The sequence below is a fragment of the Polyodon spathula genome, chromosome 20 (genome assembly GCF_017654505.1).
Source record: "Polyodon spathula isolate WHYD16114869_AA chromosome 20, ASM1765450v1, whole genome shotgun sequence".
Taxonomy (NCBI): domain Eukaryota; kingdom Metazoa; phylum Chordata; class Actinopteri; order Acipenseriformes; family Polyodontidae; genus Polyodon; species Polyodon spathula.
The window spans coordinates 13,021,409-13,048,218 of record NC_054553.1 but is presented as its reverse complement, the minus strand read 5'-3'; the positions used below and the strand labels follow the sequence as shown (position 1 = coordinate 13,048,218).

Sequence of the window (26,810 nt, the reverse complement as noted above, 5' to 3'; positions counted from 1 at the left end):
ACTTTGTTTAGTTCAAACACCCTAATCTCTGCAAGTCGACTTGGGTAAAGGTGTCTGCTAAATAAATACATCATAACGGAGCCAAGATAGAGTACTGTTTCTATTTTTTTGAAATTCATTTCTTTTTTTTTTTTTTTCTTTTTTTTTTTAAATATATTTTAAAATATTTTGCAACTGGATTGGACAGTATATATTTTAAAGATTGATATAATGTGGTGTGTGTATGTGTTTTATTTATTTTATTTTAGAAAGGATCAGGCTGGTGCTGAGAAAAGTGCTGCTGCTGCTGAGCTGAGAAGAGTGTTGCTGAGACCTTGCTGCAGAGACAGAGAGTGCTGCAGAGACAGAGAGTGCTGCTGAGACAGAGTGTGCTGCTGAGACACAGAGTGCTGCAGAGACAGAGAGTGCTGCTGGCACAGAGAGTTCTGCAGAGACAGAGAGTACCGCTGAGACAGAAAGTGCTGCTGAGACCGTGCTGCTGAGACAGAGAGTGCTGCTGAGACAAAGAGTGCTGCTGAGACAGAGAGTGCTGCTGAGACACAAAGTGTTGCTGAGACCATGCTGCTCAGACAGAGTGCTGCAGAGACAGAAAGTGCTGCGGAGACAGAGAGTGCTGCTGAGACACAGAGTGCTGCAGAGACAGAGAGTGCTGCAGAGACAGAGAGTGCTGCTGAGACACAGAGTGCTGCAGAGACAGAGAGTGCTGCTGGTACAGAGAGTTCTGCAGAGACAGAGAGTACCGCTGGCACAGAGAGTGCTGCAGAGACAGAGAGTGCTGCTGGCACAGAGAGTGCTGCAGAGACAGATAGTGCTGCTGGCACAGAGAGTGCTGCAGAGACAGAGAGTGCTGCAGAGACAGAGAGTGTTGCTGAGACCATGCTGCAGAGACAGAGAGTGCTGCTGGAACAGAGAGTGCTGCTGCGACATAATGCTGCTGAGATAGAGTGCTGCTGAGACAGAGAGTGTTGCTGAGACCATGCTGCTGAGACAGAGTTCTGCTGAGACAGAGATTGTTGCTGAGACCGTGCTGCTGAGATAGAGAATGCTGCTGAGATAGAGAATGCTGCAGAGACAGAGAGTGCTGCTGGGACAGAGAAGGTGCTGCTGAGACAGAGTGCTGCTGAGACAGAGAGGGTGCTGCTGAGACAGAGAGTGTTGCTGAGACCATGCTGCTGAGACAGAGATTGTTGCTGAGACTGTGCTGCTGAGACATAGAATGCTGCAGAGACAGAGGGTGCTGCTGGACAGAGTGCTGCTGAGACAGAATGCTGCTGAGACAGAGGGTGCTGCTGGACAGAGTGCTGCTGAGACAGAGTGCTGCAAGGAAAGATAAACAAGACAGACAAGGAAACAGGATGGCGCCTAAAGGAGAACCAGAGACAGTCTTAAGTGGCAGTAGCACACAGCCGAAACAGCATGCAGTGGACTTCTTTTTCTTTGCTTTTATTATTTTCCACAGACTGCGTAGCACCATTTGTACCACTGGCTGGTCAAGTATCCGAGAACCTGTAATACTGTGTCAGCCTCCTTCATTTCCCCGCAACGCTACAATATGATAGCTATATATTAAAGAAAATCGTATTACTCTATTTTTGTAATGACAATAAAATAATATTGTAGCGTGCAAAGGAGCCCCCTGTTTTGTACAGCAGTATCGGCACTATGCTTTACTGCAAGAGGTCCCGGATTTGTGCCTGCCCTCAGTTTGTGTGTGGATTGCTTTGCCCTGTGTGATGCCTGCGGGAACCGAGATCGCTACAATATTTATATCATGTTAATATCGTGGTTTTTTATTTTGTATATTTCTTAACATATGCGTGGTGTTTTAAGGCTGTCATTATCTTTAATGTATTATATTAATATGTTAAAAATATAACTAAAAAACAGATGCACCTAAGTAGACAAGCACTAAAAATATGTCTAATAAACTGATTTACATTTTGTAAAAGTTGCCCCATTTTTCAGTTCTAGTTTTGTTACTGTTCAATTAACTGTCTTGCTTTCTGCAAATGTTTTGGTTACTTCAAAGTTAGGGCCCTGTGAACTAACTATGCCTCTTGTCTGGTGAAATACAAGGGCTTGGCACTTGTGTAAATGACTACTGTACTGTAAGCATGCAGGCAGTCCATCCCAATTCCTTGCCTGCTGTGAGTGCGATATTCACTGTAACAAAAGGCTCCACTTTGCAGTCCTCCAGTTCAAACAGAAAGCCAGCCCCAAGAGGGGGGTTGAGCTGCACACATCACGACATTGATAGCTGTAGAGTAGCATGGCTCTATAGCAAACAACACCCTGCAGAATGCTGCTAATGCCCCATCACTTAGCTCTGCTGCTGTGGGGCGCTGCTAATATTCAAGTGAATAAGAACAGGGGATAGCGGAAACAACGGATTTATTCAGCCTGTCTGTACAATGAACTCTGCTCACCTGCATGCAACCAACACTTGTTCTCCTAGCTTTGTTTTTTAGCGCCTGCTTTATAGTGCAAAATATACATATACAGGTAAAAAGAAGGTGACTGGGTTTGTTTAAAAAAAATTGCACTAAATGCAATAAGATCTATGAAACTCACATTGCTTGATATACCTTGAGATAGACATCTATTTTGTAATGGCAAGTAGTAACACAAAAGAGAGTCAGAGAACTGTTTGCTTGGCAATCAGGTTGGTTGGCAATTCTCCAAATATTTCAGCAATGTGATAGGTTGACACTTAATCATATAGCTAATGTTTAAAACACGTGTTTGCATCTTATTTGTATTATTACTACTATAGTTCTCCAGACTCATTGTTTTTAGTTTGGACTCTGATAAAGATTTTTTGTTTGTTTTTGCAGCAAGCTTCTATAAGTTCACTTCCTGTGTTACAAGTAATAGTACCCCCACCGAGCCTTACATTGTGTGGGATCATGTGGTGGATCTAAAAGATCTTTCGGTATTCACTATTTCTTCATTGAAACAGAGTCATATGGGTTTGTTTAATAAAATCAAGTGAACAGAACCGATATAGTGTTCTATATTGTTGTAGCTAAAACAATTATTTTACGTTTGATTTGACATTTTTTGAATATGAACAATACCATTCAACTAGCAAATTAAAAAACATAAATATTTGTAGAAAATTCTGTATATTATGTACGCTAATATAAATGTAGCTCCCCTGAAACATGTATAGGTAGAAGTAGACTGGTGTGTGTTTCTCATACAATTGAGACAGTATCTAGGGCAAAACAGATGAGACATGAAAGATAAATATCTGCACAAGCTGGCTTCTTCAATTGGATTTTATACAGTACAGTGTTTGCCTAGTTGATAATACTGATGTTAAATGAAGGTGATGCACCATTTTCAAATGCATTAAGGTGCAGTTTGCCTTCTCCTTCTCAGTGCTTTGGAAAAGTTGCCTTTAGTTTTAACATGCCTAATGTTATGTGTTCTAGTTTTCTAGTTGTGTAAGATACTCCTTGCTTTTTGCTGCAGATAGTGTTGTATACCTGTTACTAGCCACAGAAACAGACTGATTATTCAATCGCCACAGATTCATTAGTGCAATGTTTTCTTTAAACTGTCAGAATACATTTTTTGTGTAGATTGTTTTATTGAATGTATTTGTGTCGATATTAGTCATAGCTTTGTATAAAACCTCTGGAACTTTGAAATCCTGTGGCCTATTCATAAAGATTGTTATAAGCAATGCTTTTAAGGACTGTTTTTAAATTCAATTTGCATTAATTAAATCAAGTTTGCTAATTATGAAACCTGTTTTCAGCTGCTTAGAAGAGGGTTTAATGTTTTCTTACATCCACAAATGTTGCAGGAACTTAAGACCATACAAAAAGTCTGAGAACGAGAAAAGGCCCATCAAGGCTTGCCCCTTGTTAGCACACCACCCCACTAGGTACCTGGTATGCTATTCTGTGCATTTATAACTCTGTGTAAAAATGTGCTTCCTAACTTCTGTTCTACAATTACTTTTACTCAGCTTCCATTTATGCCCTCTTGTTCTTCTCTCTGTGCTAAATTTGAAGTAGTGTCTTGGGTTAGCTTTATCTAGACCATTTAAGATTGTAAAGACTTCGATACAGTCCCCTCTTTCTCTTCTTTTTTTTAGGTTGAAGATATTTAATGATTTAACTTGTCCTCATAGTTCATGTCATTAAGTCCAAGGATCAGACTTGTTGCCCTTCTCTGTTCCTGTTCTTTTTTAAAATACAAGTGCAATTATGTATTTTTTGTAGTGAGGTTACCAAAACTGAATACAGTATTCTAGGTGGGGTTTAACTAGGGCATAGTATAATCTCAGGATAACCTCTCTAGACTTGTATTCCACTTTTTTCAATATCGCCTAACATAATTGCCTCACTACATTGGTGTACTTCTAATGATGACTCCACTATAACTCTGAGATCCTTTTCAAAGTCCTCGCTCCCTATTTCCATTTCATTTTTTTTTTTTTTTTTAAAGTCACCAGGATGTGAAGACTGAAATTAAATACAATATACAAAAATAATCTAAACAAGAATGCATTAGTTAAGATAAATGTCATCTCCTTGAGTTGCTCCTAATTTTGGATCCATTTTCACACTACACGTATCATTTTGAATTTAAGCTTTTGACCAAGAAGCAGGAGGGTTGCAGTTTAGTTCACAGGGTGAAAGCTTGAAAGAACCTTGTGTGCCTTCCTGCTGCTACAACTGCTGGAGGAAATGTAAGCCAACAGGTAAGCCAACAACTTTGGGGTTCTGAACAAGCACAGTGCACACACAGAAGACTAAACTAGGGAAAATGCAGGGAAAAAAATCATAAGGAATCATATTTTAAAGTAAAATTAAACAAGGGTGGGGGAGGTCATAGAAATATAAAACCATATAAATATATTACTGGTAACCACAGTGAATAGGCTGTCAATATGACTTTGAGAGTTGGAGAAGGTGTTAAACATTCTTGAGATGGAATATAAAGATATGTGAGCTGGGAATCTCTGCAGACCCTTTGTCACACACCCACAGGCTGTAAACTTGGCATGGGCATCAGCTGCCACTTTTCCTAAGGGAGCCCACACCTTATCAATTCCTTCCATTTTCCAGCAGAGGTCAGTGTAGAGCAGAGCCTGATTCACAAAGCTGTAACTTGTCATTTACTTAAATAATTATGATTTCTGTTTTTATGAATAAAACAAAATGTGATATTCATGATACTGTTTTGTCAATATCAAACTGTATTTCTTTGTAAAAACAGATTCAATTTCTAATAGAAGCAATCCCTCTAGACGTGTCAGATTACCTGGAATGGTGGTGGTTAACTGTATTTCATATGAGACACAGTAATTGGGAGTAAGTTATAACACTGTTTATCTGTTGCTAAAATCATATTCTTAGCTTTAAGCCCTTTGTAACAGTTGACTGATTTTTGCATTTTAACAGGACAGGCCACATTGAGGTTGTAACAGCAGCTAAATCTTCAAACTCTGGAACCTGTTCAACATTGTAAAGAATGTAACACACGCATTTAGTAAAATAAATACATTGGAAGTTAGCAACCCCAGGTTTCCCAGATGTAAATCCTTGAGACACTTGCATGTTAAGAAATGTTGTTAATGTGCATTAACCTTTTTATAAATGAAAGAAAAAGAAAACAAAAAGGGTAAAACTGTTCAGCAAGTATCAGATTCTTACTTTGGGAAAGTCATTTACAAGTCCATAACATTCATTAAAATGAGGTTACATTTGTTTGTATTTAGCTATAACTGCACAAGCTTCCTCCCTTCCAGATGCAACTGCATCACACAGTGTAAGCCAAACAGACATGCTGCAGTAAACGCAGCTCTTGGGGTTATACAACATGCAGACAACACTGAAAAAATGGGATTAAATATGTACAATCATTTAAAAACATACACCTTTAAGATCTCAGAAGAAATGGGAGGGGTCAGTTTGGGTCAGAGTCCTAGATATGTAAAAGTGGGTGTGGTTGTAGGTTTCAGGGTGTATCTGAGTGTGGCATGGGTAGGCTGTGGTTGGATTGGATACGATTGCAGTTGCTGGAACATACAACTGTATTCTATCCCCGCTATTAGCTTTATTTATTCAGTAAGCAGATAAAAGTGGGGATTTCCAGTGATCAAAATACAAACTGAACAACACGGGTCTTAAAAAATAAAAATAAAAACATATAAAAATGGAAAAAGAGAACAGCTTCCCTGCTCCAGAGGGTCTGTCTTTAAACTCGTCCCAGGAGACTGCGAGGTATCCAGCATGTGTTTCCCTACTGGTTCAGCACCTTGGAGAGCACCTCTCTCTGGATGTCCTAGTAGTGCAACAGCACCCACATGTACGTCTGTGGAAGACTTCGCTGTGTCCAAGGCTTCATTCTAGCTGGGAGAAGAAAAATTTAAAAGGTAGATCAAACAAGGTGCACAAATTGTAATGCATAGTTCATGCTATTGCTTTCTAATGCTTACGTTACTTTTGTTCAAATAATTTAACGTTGTCGTCTACAAAATAAATAGCATATTATATAAACTGAAATTAAAAATGCAATCCGTTTATCCCCCCACCCCCAGGTTTACTTAACAATTTCATTTTTAAATACCAACATGATCTGAATTGCCCCGCTGAAACACACCCCTAAAACTACAAAATAATTAGCCTTATTACTACTACACGTACTACACTATACAGCGGCATAGTGTGTGGAGAATAATAAAATAAAATACACTGAAAACTTCCAATGTCTCCGATTTGTGTTCGCTTAACACGTTATAAGAAATTATTATTTTAACACAAAAATAAATACACGCCTCATACCAAATTTAATTTAGCCTGAAAAAACGAACAATGTCAAATTACCCCCATTAAATCCCAATTCCCTACGTACCTCTATTGCCTGTGTATGAAATCGCTGCGATGTCATTGTCTGTACACAGCCTCGGCACACGCTTAATGCGGGGGCGGTCTGATTGGCTGGTTGAGTCTTCGTTCTGACAACCTCCACTGCCTCTTATTGGACAGCTGAACTTAACCGTATTAATAACCTAAAAAGGCATCACCCATCTTTAAAAAATCCACCTAAAAGTTTTACAAAAACATAAACACAAGTTTTTGAAGTCGACCGTAGCTATTAGTCCAGCGGTTAAGCTAAAAAAAAAAAAAAAAAAAAAAAAGTCCCTGCATGATTGAAATGTGGGTCTCGAAATAGCGACTTGTCAAAGACGGCTACAGTGGGTGACATCAGACCAGAAAACAGGAAATAAACAACAGGGCGGTGGAGTTTGGTGAAGCTGAGAGATTGGTACCGCTGAGTATTTAATAATTAAACAAGCAGAAAATAAAAGGTTGCAAGACAAACAAAAACACAGGAACACAGGACAAAAACACTATTCCTGGTCTTTCTGGTGAAGGGAGAGGCAGCTCCTGCTCCTTTCCCCCTGATGGTGATGGAGGCAGAGGCAGCTCCAGCCTGATGGTGGGGGAAGTGATACCAGCAGGCATTCACCCTCTGCTGGTGGACGGGGATCCAGCAAGCACTCACCCTCTGCTGGTGGAGGCGGTGGAGGCAGAGTCAGCTCTTGCTGCTCTGCTCCTGGCGATGGGAGCAGCGTGTAGTCTCCTGGCGACAGAGGTGGGAGCAACATGTAGTCTCTTAGCGACAGAGGTGGGAGCGACGTGTAGTCTACCCTTGTTTCAGGGGACTGGTGCAGCTCTCCCTTTCTTGCAGGGGACTGGTGCGGCTCTCTCTCTCGGGGCGAAACCAGCAGGTATTCTTCTGCTGGTGGTGGAGGAAACAACAGACATGTTTCCTCTGCTGGTGGAGGTGGAAACAGCAGGCATTTTCCCTCTGCTGATGGAGACGTGGGCTGTGAACGCTCTGACTTCCCCTTTGTGGGCTGTAGACGCCTGTGCTGCCTGCTTCTGGGCAGTGGGTGCTCAGGTTCCTCCCACTCAGGCGTAGGAAGTTCGGGCTCCTCATCCTCTGCCTGCTCTGGGCAGTCCTCGTCCTCATGCCCATAGACAATGCACGGGGTGCACCACCTTGGCTGCTTCCTCCTCACCTTTACCCCTCTCTGCCTCCTTCTCCTCATCTTCCTCTCCTGGGCCGGTTCCTCCTCTCCCTCTTGGTAGGGACAGCACACCACAGGCAAGGCACCAGCCTTGGTCCTCTAGACCACCGAGGAGGTCCTCCAGATCCTAGCAGCCATCTCTCCAGCTCCAGCCTTCCATTTCTTTATTATATTTATTTATTTTTTATTTCCAAAAGAACTGCGGTTCCTGGTCTGGTCTGCTTCAAGGAGGTGCTGGTAATCCTGGTTCTGACACCATGTGTCACAAAGACAGCTGCAGTGAATGACGTCAGACCAGAAACCAGGAACCAGGAAATAAACAACAGAACGGTGGAGTTTGGTGAAGTTGAGCGATTGGTACCGCTCAGCATTTAATAATTAAACAAGCAAGGTTGCAAAGACAAACAAAACACAGGACACAGCACTTTCTCCAAAATAAAGAGACAAACAAAATAGACTACACAGATGTGACAAAGTGCCCGCCCCTGTGTATATTATCTGTTATGTTGCGTGTGCTGTGTTTAAATGTTGGTGTATAGACATTGGTACACGGGATATAAACGGGTTTGTGTTTCACGTGTGTTTAGAAATGTATATTTGTATTTAGGCACGAGGATTGCACAGCACTTCACGTGCAAGTAAAAAGTAATAATATGTGAGCACGGGGAATTGCACTTTATTAATTCAGGTGCAGTTGTACCGAGACTCCAACTGAATGATTGATTAGCAATCGAGTCTTGGTACAGCTGCATAAAAACAACATGTTTTCACCCACTCGAGTGTTCGGTGAGTGGAGAACAGGATTGGAGATGGAGGAAATAATAAGTATAATAATAATAATAACATAAAGTATCTGTTCACCGTATTTTTGTTTAGTGTTAGTCCGTTTTTGTTTGTCTTTTTATTTTGGCATAGAGTGCCTTGTCCTGTTGTTTTCTATTTGTTAAAACCCTTTTATTTTCAATAAACCGGCGCAAGCAAGCGCCATCATCAATTCACAATCATCTGTTCTGTCTTTGTGTATTTCATTTCTTTCCTGGTTCTGACGTCGCCCACTCGGTACTACTGCAAGTGAATTAATAAAGTGCAATTCCCCGTGCTCACATATTAGAAAGATGGTGAAATAGGGTTGATTGGTGTATAACACCTGTAAAATATTTTATTGTTACAAATAATCTGGCAAAACTACAATATTACAAAAATAAATAAATAAAAAGTAAGAATTCTATAGACATTATAGTAGCTATTGCTTTAACAGTGATATTATTATAACATGTAAAACATATTCATTTACATATAAATATAGAAATACATTACTAAACTAATACACCCTGTTAAGTCCAAAAAAACATAGGAATTGTTAAAACATGATTAAAACATGGAAGTTGGTACACAAACAATATTAGGCAAGCAATAAATCTTGATCAGCCTAAAAAAAAGTGTTTAGCAGAGGGCCAATATTGATCCATATACCAAACACTATAATTAGTATTTTGTGCCATTCATAATAAAATAGATAAATACAGTACATCACTCTTTTTAAATGGTCCAATTTATCTTTTTTACATTTCGTCTGGACCTGTCAAACTAAATAAAATCATAAAATGATAAAATTGTAATATATATATATATATATATATATATATATATATATATATATATATATATATATATATATATATATAACTAAAATTAATAAAGAGGGTGCATCCATGTGTATTTAACAAAGCAATAACAGTGTATTTTACATAGCATGCTATCATTATTTCACCCTCATTTGGGCATATAAACCAAAAACATATGTAGCACTAGTCATGTACTTCTACTGAAGACTGCAGGCTCTGTGACACACAGATTTGATCATTTCAAGGAACAGCATTCCTGCGGTTGGCAAGTGTGTTGAATAAAGAGTTCATTCCCTCTTAAAGAGTTCACATCCCCAGCCTCCGGGGCGAGGCAGTCGAGAGCCTGTCCCAATGCATGACCTGCTTGCTTTGCTGCTCTTCTTGTGTGTTGCAACATAGTTCCCTTTGTTGGAGGAATGTTCTCTATCATTCTGACACCCTGTGAAAGAAACTGTTTTCTAGCATCATTCACTTTGCTGAGGACAGATGTCCTACTGTATAACAAGACCATACCCTTTTCCAATTCTTCAGTGACTGTGTCTGGTGCTGTGGCTCAGCTAAGAAATGCTTCTTTGGCAATAGGGAATACTGTCCATCAGCCTTCTTTCAATTACCAGAAAATTATGAGACTGTATGACAGGCAGTGAACATGTGAAAGACTGAACAGGTCCATGACTTGTAGAAATATATGGTGCATCTAAAGTGTCGTTCAATGCCAAACACAATTCACAGATCAGATCAATTCTTCTTTTGAACTGTTGACCACAGTTGGAAGCATGGAGCAGGATTCTTGTAGGTACTGTTGTCTGGATGAATCTGATTTTCATGTCTCTTTCTGGGAAAGAACACAAATGTTCCAGATTTTGGTCATACTTGAATGGCTGTAACTGGACTTTCACTAGAAGCCAAGTGGACCAGTTTGCTGCAACTAAGTGCCCACAAGAATCCTTATATCAAAATAAAACAAACACATTCGAAGTTCCAGAGGGTTGTTCTTTCAACTCATGTCTCAGATATTGAGTCAGAATATGTCACAGCCAGTTCAGCACCTTGGAGAGCAGTGTGAAAAGAGAACTGTGCTCAGCACGGCACTCTTGAAGCCCTAGTGAACAGTGTCCAGGTGTACAGGCACTGGTCTGTGTCAAATAGTTGAGAGATGAGAGATGAATGGCAGAATACATAGAGTGCACACAATTAAACAATTCTCTCACCCACTTATCATTCATGTTATTTGGTTTCCAATTATTATGCTGCTTCTGTTTTTCATTAGTTCCTTCTATATGTTGAGCTTAGTAAGGTTCATAGCAACTACAGTATGTTCTCAACTAAACACCATTACAAGATGCTTCAAGCTAGTTTCCCAAAAGGGCTTTTTGCATTATCAATGTGAGACTAAAGATAAGAGAATGAGACTCATTTGATTATGAACACTTCTGCGAGCATCCCTGTAGTAAATAAATCACACTCATTGCACGTCAATAGCAGCAGCAATTAACTCAACTAGCGCATCAAAACATATTTGTCAGCAGGGAAGCTTGCATAGGTGTAGAAACTGAGACTAATAATCCAATTAGTCTCAATCTCTTACCTAGAATCTCACACTGGTGATGTAAGAAGACCAAGTGAGGAACTAACTAAAAGCATCTCGTTACAGTCTTTTGTAGAGTAAACATTGCTATGAACCTTACTGAGCTCACTTATAAAAGGTTTCTAGGGTGCAATGAAAAACAGAAGAAAAGTAATTCTACATACTTCCAATGCTTTTACTGTTCTTACACCATTATTTATCATGGCTAACCATGCTTCATCACACTTACCCATGTTCTACCTTGCTAGCCCTTGCTTTACCATTATTTAATCATTCAATCATTTAATCAATCTTTATTTTATATAGCGCCTTTCATAGTGGACCACCATCACAAAGCATTTTACAAGATACAGTAACAACAAAAAAATCTATAATACTTTAAATACAGAGAAATGCATAATCCTTGCTATACAGTAAAACATAACAAAAAAAAACATAATACATTAAATACAGTGGAACGTGCATAATACATGAAATAGTAACAGCAACACAGCAGCTAATAGCAGAAATCAGGATTAAAGATCATGGAAAGCAAAGAACCGGTGGGTCTTGAAAGTTGATATAAAGTAAGTGAAGGTGGGAGCATCACGCACCAAAGCTGAGAGGGAGTTCCAAAGAGTTGGATGCTTAATGAGCGTCTCCAAGAGTGGTGCACTTTTGTTTGGGAAATAACAAACAGGCCAGAATCGGAGGACCTCTGCGGGCAGGGACATAGAGGGTCAGCAGGTTGGGGAGGTACTCGGGACCTGTGTGATGAAGGGCATTGTAGGTGAGCAGGAGAGTTTTGAAAATAATCCTGAACTTTACAGGTAGCCAGTGCAGCTGGGCAAGATGGGGGGTGGTGTGATCATGCTATTTACATCTGGTAAGGATCCTGGCAGCGACATTATGAACTAGCTGCAGTCGGTTTGTGGTGCATGCTGGGAGACCACCATATAGAGAGTTACAGTAGTAGAGTCGAGAGGAGACAACTGTATGACAAAGTATCTCCACATCTGGGAGGGAAAGGTAGGGACAGACTTTGGAGGAGTTTCGAAGATGGTAGAAGGAAGATTTGATCACAGAGGAGATGTGGGCATCAAAGGAGAGGTTCCTGTCAAGAAATACATCAAGGCTTTGTACTGTGGGGGAAGGCAGTAGCAGACAGTTTCCGAGGTTCAGGGCAGCTATATTTAGATTCTTAAGTTTGCTTAGATATTTAGATATTTAACTGTGCTTTATACAATTTGACAATCTGTTCAGTTTGTTTCCCAGTAGATGTTTATAAGGGAATTGAGGTATACTTTAAATAATATGAATGTTGAAAACAACAGCAACTCCAATACTGTGCATTCAAAAATGATTATGCTCAAAGGTCTGTTGATAGCCAGTAGGGTAGGTGTATTTGGTAATTAGTGGGAACTCTTTGGAGGCACAATATGCAAAAGATTTCACCCTACCTAAATATTGCAGCAAGCTAATCCTTCATGCAGTTAAACACACTTTTAGCACTACAAATAGATTTTTTTTTAGATGCTTTCTTTTCTTTTACCAGTCTTGTTTGTTTGTTTGTTTTTCTTCTTCTTCTTGGAGAGCTCCACACACAAACCTTGCTCCTGGTCTCTCTCTCCTCTAATGAAACCCAGCCTGTAATATAGTGAGCTCTGGTTAGTCAACTACTCCTGATTACGAAGGGCTGTGTACACTTAACCTGTTTGATATTTCAAGCAGACTACAAATAGTATGGCTTCCTACTAAAACAAACTATAAAAATGGTTGACAGTGGCACTCCCTTCTCCAGGGTCCTAAAGACCCTCCAATTCCCTATATACACTCCTTCACACACCCATCCATTTAAGAAAAGGTCCTGACACAGAATGCACAGCAGCCAGTTTCTACACATCATTATGTAGCACAAGCTGTAGCCATGGCTTGGAGTGCCGCAGTCCTGCGAGAATGGAGTCATTATTCAGTGAAGTTTATTAAAAATGATAATTCAGTGAATGACTGCCAAGGGAAATGCAATCTGACACAATGAGTCACCTCGTATATATTAGCATCAGAATAGCAAGGGAGCTGCAATGCATTCACTGCAGAAGACAACAGAGTCAGAGTTACAAGGGAACTGTTGAGTATAGTCTAAATTTACAGTCCCGTCATGGAACCAAAGTCAAATAGAATACAAGATAGTCACATTGAAGTCTGGCTTGTAACTACAGTGCTTAAAGTTGTACACTTGTGAAAGATAACCTTCAGTGAACTTTGATAAGTAACTATAAGTTAGGATAAGTTAGGGGCTTTTGAGATAACTTGCTATATGTTAGTTAAATACATATTAGCATGTTTAGAATGATGGTTTAATGGTATATGTATGCTATTGGGAGTTATAGGCTGTTGAAAAGCATTTCCTATATTTCTGTGCTTATAGTCTGTGGCAAAGTGCCCACCCCTTGGTATTTATTTTGTATGTTTTCATTTATTATTATTATTATTATTATTATTATTATTATTATTATTATTATTATTATTATTATATTGTATTTTTATGCAGGTAGACAAAGCCGACCGTTTTATTTTTGCTGTTTTGAGACCAGCGAAAAAGCTAGTCTTATAATATGTAGTCATGGGGATGGGGTTAAGACCCCTTCCCTAGAACCTTCGTGGGAGCCTTAACGTAATTATTGTATTAAATTAGGTAATTAAGGCTCCAGCCACAGAATATAAAAAGACGCACTCCAGACTTATTGGGAGGATAGTGGTCAGAGGCGAGACCTGAGTCTAAATGATCAGAAATAACAATTGCTAGACTTGCTGGTTCATTAACCAGTGTTTTATTGTTTGTTTGGCCAACATGCCCTTTTGTTTTGTTTAAATCTTTTGTTTTATTATTTAATAAACACACTGAATGCCATTGAGCTTCAGTTTTCCACCGTCCTTCATTGTTTTTTTATTTGCTTCTTCCTGGTCCATGACTTCACCACACCTGTGCACTGCAACAACGCCTTCAAGAGCCGGATAAGGAAAGAGTGAGGTGTGTTTTTTTTATTATTATTTTTGTGATTTAAAAGGGAAAAAAAGGGAAGGCTAGAGAGACGGGTGCAGGGAACTGGAGGACCTCCTCGGTGATCTGGAGGACCTCCATGGCAGTCTGGAGGACCAAGGCTGGTGCCTTGCTTGCAGGGTATACGGGCACACAGTGGTTGTCTGCCCCTTCCAAGAAGAGGAGGAGGAACTAGCCCAAGTAAGGAAGGTGGGGAGAGGGAGAAGGAAGAGAAGAGGGAGAGGAAACCTGCAGCAGCAACCGCAGCAACAGCAGGAGGAGGTCGGGGATGACGGCTGGGAGGCCTTTTTAAAGAACCTCACAGTGGAGTTGTGTCCTGGCTGTGGGGCATATGGGCACACGTTGGCCATATGCCCATACAATATGAAGAGGGGGAACTAATGCCCAAGTGGGAAAGCCAGAGTATCCAGCGCCAGGAGGGGCGGAAGCACGGGCGTCCAGCGCCCAGAAGGGGGGAGCCGGTGTTGCCACAGCCCAAGAAGGGGAGGCCTACAGGTCCAGAACCCAGGTCTCCTGCAGCAGAGGAAGGGTGCCTGCTGTTCACACCTCAGCCAGCAGAGGGAGAATGTCTGCTGGTTTGGTCTCCACCGGCAGGAGCAGAGCAGCAGGAGCTGCCTCTGCCTCCACCACCTCCACCGCCAGGAGCAAAGCAACAGGAGCTGTCTCTGTCTCCACCACCGCCAGAAGCAGTGCAGCAGGAGCTGTCTCTGTCTCCACCACTGCCAGGAGCAGAGCAGCAGGAGCTGCCTCTGCCTTCACCGCTTTCACCACAAGAAGGACAAGGACAATATGCTGGTGTTCCTCAGCAGCCCCTGCATATTTTGCTGAGGGGAGCACAGGGGAAAACCATGCGGCCACAAAGAGGGTTAACCCCAGCACCCAAGCTAGTCCTGATTCTATCACGGGAAGAAATTGATCCCTTGCTGCCGCCTTCATGGCCAGGGTCTCCCTTCCTGCCTGCTTCGCCTGGGGTCGCTGCCTTCCTACGTCACCTCCCAAGGGCTTACTTCTGCTGCCGTCGCCTCCCGAGGGTCCGCTGCTGCCGTCGCCTCACAAGTTCGATGTAATTTGCTTATGAGATTAAAAAAGGTTTTTTTCCCCATCCCCTTCTCTGTATACATAATTAATCATTAAATCAATCAGGTTTCATTCATATCAAAATGAATCTTGACACATCTTTTATTTTCTAGAGGGCAAGTTGACAACTTTTAAATATCTTAAAGATGGTTATAAACAAATTGCTTGTTTTTTTTTATGTGGTCTTAAGAACATGAGAACATAAGAAAGTTTACAAATGAGAGGAGGCCATTCGGCCCATCTTGCTCGTTTGGTTGTTAGTAACTTATTGATCCCAGAATCTCATCAAGCAGCTTCTTGAAGGATCCCAGGGTGTCAGCTTCAACCATTACTGGGGAGTTGATTCCAGACCCTCACAATTCTCTGTGTAAAAAAAGTGCCTCCTATTTTCTGTTCTGAATGCCCCTTTGTCTAATCTCCATTTGTGACCCCTGGTCCTTGTTTCTTTTTTCAGGCTGAAAAAGTCCCTTGGGTCGACACTGTCAATACCTTTTAGAATTTTGAACGCTTGAATTAGGTCGCCACGTAGTCTTCTTTGTTCAAGACTGAACAGATTCAATTCTTTAAGCCTGTTTGCATATGACATGCCTTTTAAGCCCGGAATAATTCTGGTCACTCTTCTTTGCACTCTTTCTAGAGCAGCAATATCTTTTTTATAGCGAGGGGACCAGAACTGCACGCAATATTCAAGGTGAGGTCTTACTAGTGCATTGTACAGTTTTAACATTACTTCACTTGATTTAAATTCAACACTTTTCACAATGTATCCGAGCATCTTGTTAGCCTTTTTTATAGCTTCCCCACATTGTCTAGATGAAGACATTTCTCAGTCAACAAAAAGTCCTAGGTCTTTTTCATAGATTAATTCTCCAATTTCAGTATCTCCCATATGATATTTATAATGTACATTTTTATTTCCTGCATGCAGTACCTTACACTTTTCTCTATTAAATGTCATTTGCCATGTGTCTGCCCAGTCTTCTCATTTGTTAGATATTACCTTTGAAGACTATTTGTCCCGGCAATCCCTTTTGACCCCTATGAAACGTCAGCAATCAGCAATCAGCAATCAGTTCAGTCTTCCACCTGTCAATCAAGTGCCAACTAGCAGAACTGTATCAAAGTCTGTCAGACCTGCTGTGGCATTGCGACTGTGTGACAAAGAGCGAATGGATCTGAATCAATAATCTCCCTCTTGACCTGTGAGAGCACTGTTCAACAGGAACTGCGTGCCCCGTACTGAATGGTTGGGCAATTTATTCCAGGGGCAGTTGGAGCCATTCAGGAAAGGGACAGCGTCACGGTACCAGAAGTCATCGCTCTAGTAGTACAGTAAGTAAAGTTTCATTCAAGAATTGGAGGAGATGTGATTGAACTACCTATTTGAGGGGGCGGGGCTATGGGTACTTTAGGGGGTCATAATCGGTTCCTTTGTTGTTATTGATGGGAAGAAACGAGGACTGTTTTTGGGACTTGTTTTCAACAGATTGATTAAGCACGGATCTGGGAGCTGCACCCTTGGGCCAGCGATTCACTCGGACTTCACCACACCTGCACTGAACCAGCATCATTGTTCCAGCACGGCATCTACACTAAGCACGCATTGTCCGGAGACGTGTCTGTGTTTGTGTTGTGTCTGTGTTTTGTAATTATTTCGGGATTGCAACCCCTTGTTTTGGCACTGGCGATATCCATTGGCGGGTAGAGCCAGCTTTATTATTTAAAACTGGCCAAGGAAACCTTTAAAGAAATTAAAGAAATAACTTGAACTGTGAACTTTGTGTTTGTCCTTGTTTGGAGCACCCTTTCACTACGCACAGCAACCCACACGTTCACAGACTGATGCTAACTATCAAAAGGAATATGCAGGTTTGATATTAACACATTGCAGGAGTTGTCAAAGCCTATTAATATATTAAATAGAATTAGGCCTTCTAATTTTTGGTTTTAACCCAGGGCTTCTCAAACTTGATGCTGGGGACCCCCTGTGGCTGCTGGTTTTCATTCCAACCGAGCTCTCAGTTACTTAACTAGACCCTTAATTGAACTGATAATTTGTTTAATTATATGTTTTTAATTGTTTTTAGCTCTTGAACAGTTATATATTTCAGTTAGCTATAATATTGTACAAGTGACTTGAACCCTGCAACTGTTTAAGAGCTGAAAATAGGTAAAAATGTCTAATTAAGCAAATTATTAGTTCAATTGAGGGTATAGTTAAGTAATTAAGAGCTTGCTTGAAATGAAAACCAGCAGACACAGGGAGTCCCCAGGACCGAGTTTGAAAAGCTTTGTTTTAATCAATAAAACACCCGTTACAAAATAAAAAATAAATTGGTGCAGTTACTCAATTTGTTGATTTGACCCGTTTCCCCCGTGGATAAATAAATAAATAAATTAACCTACAAAAAATCTGAAAATGCCCCAGTGCAGTCGGGCAATGCCTTCCTGACTTGTATCTCATATTGATTCGTTCTGAATATTTTAAACCAGGTGTCTCCCATCCTGGTCCAGGAGGGCCGATATCCATCACCAACGAGTGGCAGCACATTCCGACATTTCTTTTGGGGAGGATTGTAACACGTTTGCGAGATTTAAAATGAGATTATAATTACTTGAAGCGGAGGGTTGTTCTTGCTCGCCAGATTTAAAGCTATATTACGGTTCGATAGTATTTACAAGCTTGTGGAATTGAGTAGAATTGCTATTGCGAAATGTAGGGGAAAAAAGCCTTAACACACACCCACACAAAACAGAAGAATATGCTCGTGACCATAAAGATGTTGTTGTGAAAGACAGCAAAGGAAAGAATGTACAATTGAAGTTTTTATTTTTTTTTTTACATAAAACTCGAAAATATCTAAAAAATAAGTACCAAAAAATTTAATTTATAAAAGCCGAACAGAACCCCTAAATATAAATTACTCCCAAACCAAGCCTGCCGTATTTAACGAAATCGTCACTTGAACATTTATCCATAGTTAATTACATTGCATTATTTAGAGGACAATTGGTGGTTGGTACGGATTGTAAATCGGGTTGTCTTTTTGGGAATACTGCACAAAGATGTTCGTAAACTATGAGGGGTCTGAGTGAAACACAAAGGGTGACGAGTATCGTATTGCATTTATGTATCTGTCCCTTCAATTATCCGTTCTTCTCATATTGAAATGGAGCTAATTACGGGTACGTGTATTAGCATATGATCCACAGCACCGGGAAATAAACTAAACTGTCTTGTTCTTCAGGCAGCATTGCGCAAGTGAGAGCTGTCATACAGGTTCACATTCGTCTTCAAAGGACCGTGCCACTGGTTACTCACAGTTCATAGAGCGACGCTGGTCCCCTAAGATATCACTCATCTTTTAAATAGACCGTTGACTTAACAGAAGAAAAGCATCTCGTTTAATGACATTACAGTTCATAGCAATATAGAGTTAATATAAATATAGTATAAATATGAAGATAGTAACATGGGTTATTCATAAATGTCAGTGTTAGTAAGATAAGTTGATGCCTTATACCAGAAGTATTTAAAATGCTCAAGTTTGTTATTTAAAGAATGGGAGATTTTTCTTGGTATATTATCTAGCAATACATTCTTCCACAGTAGTAAAGGTTTGACCAATATGAATTGAACTGGATGTAATATTATGCATTCTGTAATGTATTTACTGTATTGTCTTTGAAAATATATTATTTTTAAAAGCATCTTGTTTAGAAAACAAATCCTCCTAATTTATTCAAATATAGGCTGTTTGTCGGTATAATGACTCGTATTTCATTGCAACGGGTCAATTTGAATGTTTATTGACTTTCTACTGTATAATTAAATATATTTTTGGTGAACTGAACGAGTTGTTAGAGAAAACATTGGTATGTTTCTCTTATGTTTGAAATATGAAAATAGGCCATTTTAGTGGGATTTGAAGCTAATTCTTTAGATGAATATTTTAGGTATGGGCTTTCACAAACACAATTGCAAATCTCATTCTCTGACTCAGACTAAATGAAAGCGCCGTTATTGACTGCCAGTGATTGCGTTCTGGAGTGCTCAGATCAAAATCTCACCCACTAACGCAAGCTGTGCGAATAAGCACTACCATTGACTTTAGTCTTATCATGTGAACCATTTAATTCAAGCTTTCTTCATAGTTATTCACAGTGTGATTCCTTTGTGCTCTTTAAGCTAGTTTTCAGAAAGCTTTTAACCCTTTCAGACTTGGCATCGCGTGCAGGCATTGGAAAACGGAAACACCTGCCATAACACTCTGAATAGGGTGTAGAGCCACCATGGGCAGCCAAGGCAGCGCTGATAAAACTCGATGAGCCTGCAGGGGGCTGACATTGTGCTGGATTGATACGTCATTCCAGTCCTGTCTTTCAGAGTGGCTTCTTTTTCTAGTGAGATATCAGTAAATGTGTGCCGTCTTGGATAGAGAAGCACCTGCCAACTGAGCACCTACCACTACTGTCTGTCAAAGTCTGTCAGATATTCTGTCTTGCCTATTGTGATGCCTATCCTATTATATATATATATATATATATATATATATATATATATATATATATATATATATATATATATATATATATATATATATATATATATATATATATATATATATATATATATATATATATATATATATATATATATATATAATCTACACCCCCTTTCAAAATTTTCACCTTTTGTTGCCTTATAGCCTGGAATTAAAATGCATTAAAATAGTTTTTTTTAAATTTATCTACACATCCTACCCCACAACTTCCAAGTGAAAAAAAATATTCTAGAAATTTGTAGAAAATTAATTAAAAATAAAAAATGAAATAGCTTGGTTGGATAAGTGTCCACTCCCCTTGTAATAGCAATCTTAAATTAGCTCAGGTGTAACCAATTGCCTTCAAAATCACACACCAAGTTAAGTGGCCTCCAACTGTGTTAAATTGTAGTGATTCACATGATTTCAGGATAAATTCAGCAGTTTCTGTAGGTTTGGTTGGATAAGCAAAGACTCAACCATGAGCACCAAGGTGCTTTCAAAAGAACTCTGGGACAAATTTATTGAAAGGTACAGATCAGGGGATGGGTATAAAACAATATCAAAGGCCTTGAATATCCCTTGGAGCATGGTCAAGATGATTATTAAGAAGTGGAAGGTGTATGGCACCACCAAGACCCTGCCTAGATCAGGCCATCCCTCCAAACTGGATAACCGAGCAAGAAGGAGACTGATCAGAGAGGCTACCAAGAGGCCAATGGCAACTTTGCAAGAGCTACAGGCTTTTATGGCCAAGACTGGTCAAAGTGTGCAAGTGACAACAATATCCCAAGCACTCCACAAATCTGGCCTGTATGGTAGGGTGGCAAGAAAGAAGCCATTACTCAAGAAAGCCTACCTTGAATCCTGTTTGAAGTAGGCAAGTATGGAGACTTATCCAATTGTGATCTTTCAGTTTTGTATTTTTATTTCTCAATAAAAGCTTTTTTTCCCCTTAACAATGTGGTGTATGGTGTGTAGATAAATGGGGGAAAAAAAACTAATTGAAATGCATGAAACTGAGGCACTGACACAACAAAATGTGAAAAAAGTTCAACGGGTGTAGTCTTTCTATAGGCACTGTGTTTGTTTGTGTGTGTGTGTGTGTGTGTGTGTGTGTGTGTGTGTGTGTGTATGTATATATATATATATATATATATATATATATATATATATATATATATATATATATATATATACACACACACAGCTCTGGAAAAAATTGAGACCACTGCAAAATTATCAGTTTCTCTGGTTTTACTATTTATAGGTATGTGTTTGGGTAAAATGAACATTTTTGTTTTATTCTATAAACTACTCACAACATTTCTCCCAAATTCCAAATAAAAATATTGTCATTTAGAGCATTTATTTGCAGAAAATGACAACTGGTCAAAATAATAAAAAAGATGCAGTATTGTCAGACCTCGAATAATGCAAAGAAAATAAGTTCAGATTCATTTTTAAACAACACAATACTAATGTTTTAACTTAGGAAGAGTTCAGAAATCAATATTTGGTGGAATAACCCTGATTTTCAATCACAGCTTTCATGCGTCTTGGCATGCTCTCCACCAGTCTTTCACATTGATGTTGGGTGACTTTATGCCACTCCTGGCGCAAAACTTCAAGCAGCTCGGCTTTGTTTGATGGCTTCTGACCATCCAGCTTCCTCTTGATCACATTCCAGAGGTTTTCAATGGGGTTCAGGTCTGGAGATTGGGCTGGCCATGACAGGGTCTTGAACTGGTGGTCCTCCATCCACACCTTGATTGACCTGGCTGTGTGGCATGGAGCATTGTCCTGCTGGAAAAAACAATCCTCAGAGTTGGGGAACATTGTCAGAGCAGAAGGAAGCAAGTTTTCTTCCAGGACAACCTTGTACTTGGCTTGATTCATGCCAAAGCTGCCCGATTCCAGCCTTGCTGAAGCACCCCCAGATCATCACCGATCCTCCACCACATTTCACAGTGGGTGTGAGACACTGTGGCTTGTAGGCCTCTCCAGGTGTCCGTCTAACCATTAGACAACAGGTGTTGGGCAAAGCTGAAAATTGGACTCATCTGGGGGTGCTTCAGCAAGGCTGGAATCGGGCAGATTTGTCTTTGTGAAGGGCTCATGAATCAAGCCAAGTACAAGGTTGTCCTGGAAGAAAACTTGCTTCCTTCTGCTCTGACAATGTTCCCCAACTCTGAGGATTGTTTATTCCAGCAGCACACAGCCAGGTCAATCAAGGTGTGGATGGAGGACTACCAGATCAAGACCCTGTCATATATATATATATATATATATATATATATATATATATATATATATATATATATATATATATATATATATATATATATATATATATATATATATATATATATATATATATAGTAAGAGAGCAGGGAGGGGGTTAAAATTCCTCCCTGCTAAACATGTGAAAATGCACTTGTGGGTGAATGGGTTAAGGGTTTTTTAATTGTGTTAATTGTTTTTATTGTTTAGTTAATCCCCTGCACCTGGTGCTAATTGTAAATTGGAGCCAGGTGCAGGGTATTTAAGAGAGGCAGCCAGGTTGCTCAGGGCTGCTGAGGAAAGTGTGTGTGCGTGTGCGCGCGTGAGAGAGTGAGAGTGAGAGTGAGAGTGAGAGACCAGTCGTATCAAAGAGAAAGCTATTGAGTGAAGTCTGTGTGAGTTTAGTGTGTATCACATAAATGGCTTAGCCATCCTGAGTATTTAGTTAGGTTCCCGTTGATGTTTACTTAGAGCTCCAAAAGGGAGTTAGGTGTTTTTTAATTTTTGTTTGGTGTTTATTAATAGTGCGCACAAGTGCTGAAAAACCCATTTTCTGAGTCTTGGGTCTACTTTAAAGGGGCAACAAATGACGTGAGTATATCCACCTGCGGGATGGATATACTCGTGCAGGGCTGAGCGCCCTCCTCTCCCCTGTCACCGGAGCACAACGGAAGCAAAGGCACATGAATGATGAGACAAAAACCTCAGACCCCTACTCACTTTAGCAGCTCGCTTTGTGCCTTTGCTTCTGTTGTGCTCCTGTGACAGGGAGAGAGGAGGGCGCTCAGCCCTGCACGAGTATATCCATCCCGCAGGTGTCCGCCCTGAGGTCCCCAGGCGCCTAGCCACTAGAGTCTGCTGTACATATATATGTAGCGTGGTGAGGAGAAATAGTCCCTTACGATTTTGAAAAGTCAACACCATTAAACCCTCATTGCAGAATTCATAATAGATTATATAAAGTAAAAACTCAATATAAAGGACCTACATTACCTTGCAGCCCCGGTGTTCCTTGTGTGCAGATAGACACTGCTGCCTTGTACCATGTGACTTTATGACTAATGTGATCCAAGTAACGATGCCCGTGTAGACCTATTGGAAGTCCTGCCATTGCAGTGGCACTGTCCTGCTGCTCTGAGGGATTTCCAGAGTGTAAACATTAACCAACCCAACTCTGCCCCTAGTGGATAAGAAATTCCACGTTGGTTCTATAGCAACAAGAAGAATGCATTAGTTAAGATAGCTGTACCAAGCTCCTCTTTTAAGAACAGTGATGTAGCCACACTGACACTGGGACAGACGTATATGTGATATCGAGAGGGGAACGGGTACTCTGAAGTTAGGGATTTTCTGATTTTGTACATTACTTAAATGAGTTTCCTACTGTAAATTTGCACAGTCGTTTTGCAGTTTACCATGCCTCTCTGAACTACAATGCTTACCTATTACCGTACTTCACCATTCTTTAACTGTGCTTTATCCTATTATGTTACTATGGAAACCATTTTTAAAGGTCATCTATGCTGTAGGACAGTATTTAGCACATACGGCATAGGACAAGAATAATTATTATTATTATTATTATTAATTATATAATAATTATAATAATAATTATAATATTGTTTTATCCTCAATCTATACTACTTCAGTTTGCAACTTTGGAAAGATTTGTATTGTGGTCTACTGACAATGAGATAAAAATATATATATATATATATATATATATATATATATATATATATATATATATATATATATATATATATATATATATATATTAAAACATATACACTTATATTAGAATCTGGTGCTTGCTAAAGAGAAAGGACCCGAAGACGTTCAATAATTTAGACCTGTCATTTTCATTAACTCACAGATAATATTTCAGATTTAGGCAATGAATATAGGCAAAAACAAACAAACATAAAAAAAATAAATAAATAAATAAATAAAAACAGTTAAAACGTTAAATCTCAAGATTTGACAGGTAGGGCAAGTCTTTTGAATTGTTAATTATATTGTTCAATATCATTATCTGCACATTCTGAAAAGCTGTGAAAAACGTTATTCATTCATTGGTTTAGGCGTGTGTATGGACAGGCTAATTTACGTCGTCAGAGTATAGACTTCGGTCTTTTCACAATAAGTACACATGCGTAATAAGAGAACGTCTATAGTAGCTAAAATATGTATTTCACTAATATACGTTTACAACGTCAACAGTAGCTAAAATAAGTATTTGAATAATATACGTCTACATGCAGCTCTTTGAGTTGAAAGAAAGGATCTGCCCTGCATGGTGTGTAATGTGATTCTGACGCGACACCGCCCAAAGTGGGAGGTATTCTCCGTTCCAACCCTGCATAGCAGTGCAGCTGTCGGATCGTTAAGAGATGTTCAAATCTTTTACATGAAAAATAGACTCCAGAAACACCGGTTTAAGCTTTAAAATACCCAGTGACTTGATATTAACGCGAATTCAACGCTGTTTCGGTCATGCCTCGTCATTCTGCTTGGCTCTTTGTAGCTGCCCTTTCTCTGCTTGCTTTGAAAGGTAAGCGCTTTTCTTTCTACTCATGCTATCCCTCTTGCTAACTATAAGACTCGGACTTGCAACTTTTACCAAGGTTCTGCATTCGTGTAGTATATACTGTAAATTCGACGCGCTTACATGGGTAATCTGACGTATGTTTATCGCTTGTTATTGTTTGTTTGGCTTTAGAAGCTCAGTAGCACGTTGCGTGTGTTGCTTTTTTGGTGGTGGGTGAGCTGGACTAGAGCGCCACTAGGGCACAAAACAGGCTGCAAAAAAAAAAAAAAAATGTACGTCGGTGTCACTATATCAGGGCGCTGGAGCAGTGGACGCGGATTAGACGCAGTCGGTAAACAAATAGGACGCATTTGAACTTGTGTGTAATTGGAAGTTGAGAGGTAAAAAAAAAAAAAAAAAAAAAAAAAAAAAGTTTGTTTTATAAAAAAAAATCACGTTGGTAAAAATGTGAAAGGTGCGTTAAGCTTGTAAGATGGGATGGGATACAGTTATCCAAAGCCTGCAGAAGCGTAACGGGAGAAAAATTGCGTCATCTTTTCAGATGTGTTTATATTGATTACGGTTGTATTTTGGAGTGTTTCATTTCCACTGCCAGGCCCATTGTATACAAATACGAATCTGTAGTCTGCTAACGTATGTTATTGACAAACGTGTTTAGCTGCTTTGTGCAACACCCTTACTCAAGGAGCAAGCATTCAGATTGAGCCCGCCACAGGTGCTGACCATCAGGGGAGTGTCTTTGGTGCCTGTGGGCTAATTTACTGTTCAAAGTGAAAGGAATGAAGACATAGCTGCTTGGATTTGCGATGATTACTGCTTTTCTTAAGACTGGAGAACAGCGAGCCACACAACCCCAAGCAGCTCTTTCTTCACTTGTTTCAGGTGGACTGGTAAGTTAGCCCAATCAACAGCAATGCCCCTCACCTGAGTGTCGGCACCTTGTTTCTGTGGAGAACCCAGTCTGAGTAAGTGGTTCGTGCAAGTAATGTAGACCTATATGTAAATGTCCTTTTTTAAATTGCAGCTTAGTAAAAAAACAGACACATAACAGATGCAATACACATTCTAACTCATTTCATGTCTTCAGTGTAAATAAATTGCCAATATATATACATAGACATTTCAATGACCGTTGCTGTTTTGTAATTCGGTGTTATTCCCCCTAAAACCATCAATGCTAAAAATGAACACACAATAGGTAGATCGTTTATTGATTTTGCTAAAAACAATAAATAATAATTTAAAAAAATGGAGCAAGTAGCTATGACATGGTTTAAGTAGCAGCTCCCTGCGTTATGAAACAAGTACGAGTGATAGTGAACAAAACACAATCTTGAAGTGCATAGAGTTCTGTTTTATTTATTGTTGTGTAATGCATTATCACTACCTTGTAGTTGTGCTTTTTAGCAAAACGTGTGCTTTCACAAATGGGGTTAAAATGTGTTGCTGAATAAAGTATGCTGTTTCATTTTTTTCCTGAATCGTGTCCAGCAATGCACTATAACAAAACTGTAAATCCTTTGGAACTGTAAATTTCAAGAACTGAAACTATATAATGTTTCAAATGTAAACATCTAATTATGTATCCAGCTGTTCATGATTGTGATGTAGAGCACTCCACTGCCTGATGAAGTTCTAGTTAGAGTTTTGGTTTTTTTTCCAAAAGCAGTGTTTTGTACAGATGGTACAGTTTTTTCTAACAGCGGTTAACAACTACAGTGGCGCAACAGACAAGCGCAATATTTATCTCTTGTTAACAGGCTGCCATAGTTTAGTAAAGCTGAGCTTCTAAGCTTTCCAATGATACCGCCCCTTTCAGTCTGTCTGCTTCAATGACGGAGCAATAGACTCCAAACCATGCCTAGGCTGTGAACTCTGTCACCTGATGAGCTGCTTAACTTCAGGCAGCTGTAGTTCTGGCTAGGAGTACCGCATACACACACATCGTTGGAAAGCCCCGAGTTTGTACTTTTAAAAAAGCCAGGTAGATGGCGCTTACGGTGCTCTGCAGGATTTTCCCGCTCTGAAAGTTGCAGATATGCAGGA

At 39.8% G+C, this 26,810-nt stretch overlaps 1 protein-coding gene across 4 annotated transcripts in view; it reads left to right on the top strand.

The window, feature by feature from the left end:
* Window positions 1-24,530: 24,530 nt before the first annotated feature.
* LOC121295622 (CD99 antigen-like protein 2) overlaps window positions 24,531-26,810 on the top strand; it is a 29,071-nt gene continuing 26,791 nt past the window's right edge. For 2 of the 4 annotated variants that reach the window (XM_041220508.1, XM_041220504.1), the window contains exon 1: window positions 24,532-24,767. In XM_041220508.1, coding sequence (XP_041076442.1) covers window positions 24,710-24,767 — 58 coding nt within the window. In that variant the 5' untranslated portion in view covers window positions 24,532-24,709. Of the gene's footprint in view, window positions 24,768-26,810 lie in introns of all 4 variants that reach the window. The other 2 variants (XM_041220507.1, XM_041220505.1) reach the window with 2 other exon arrangements.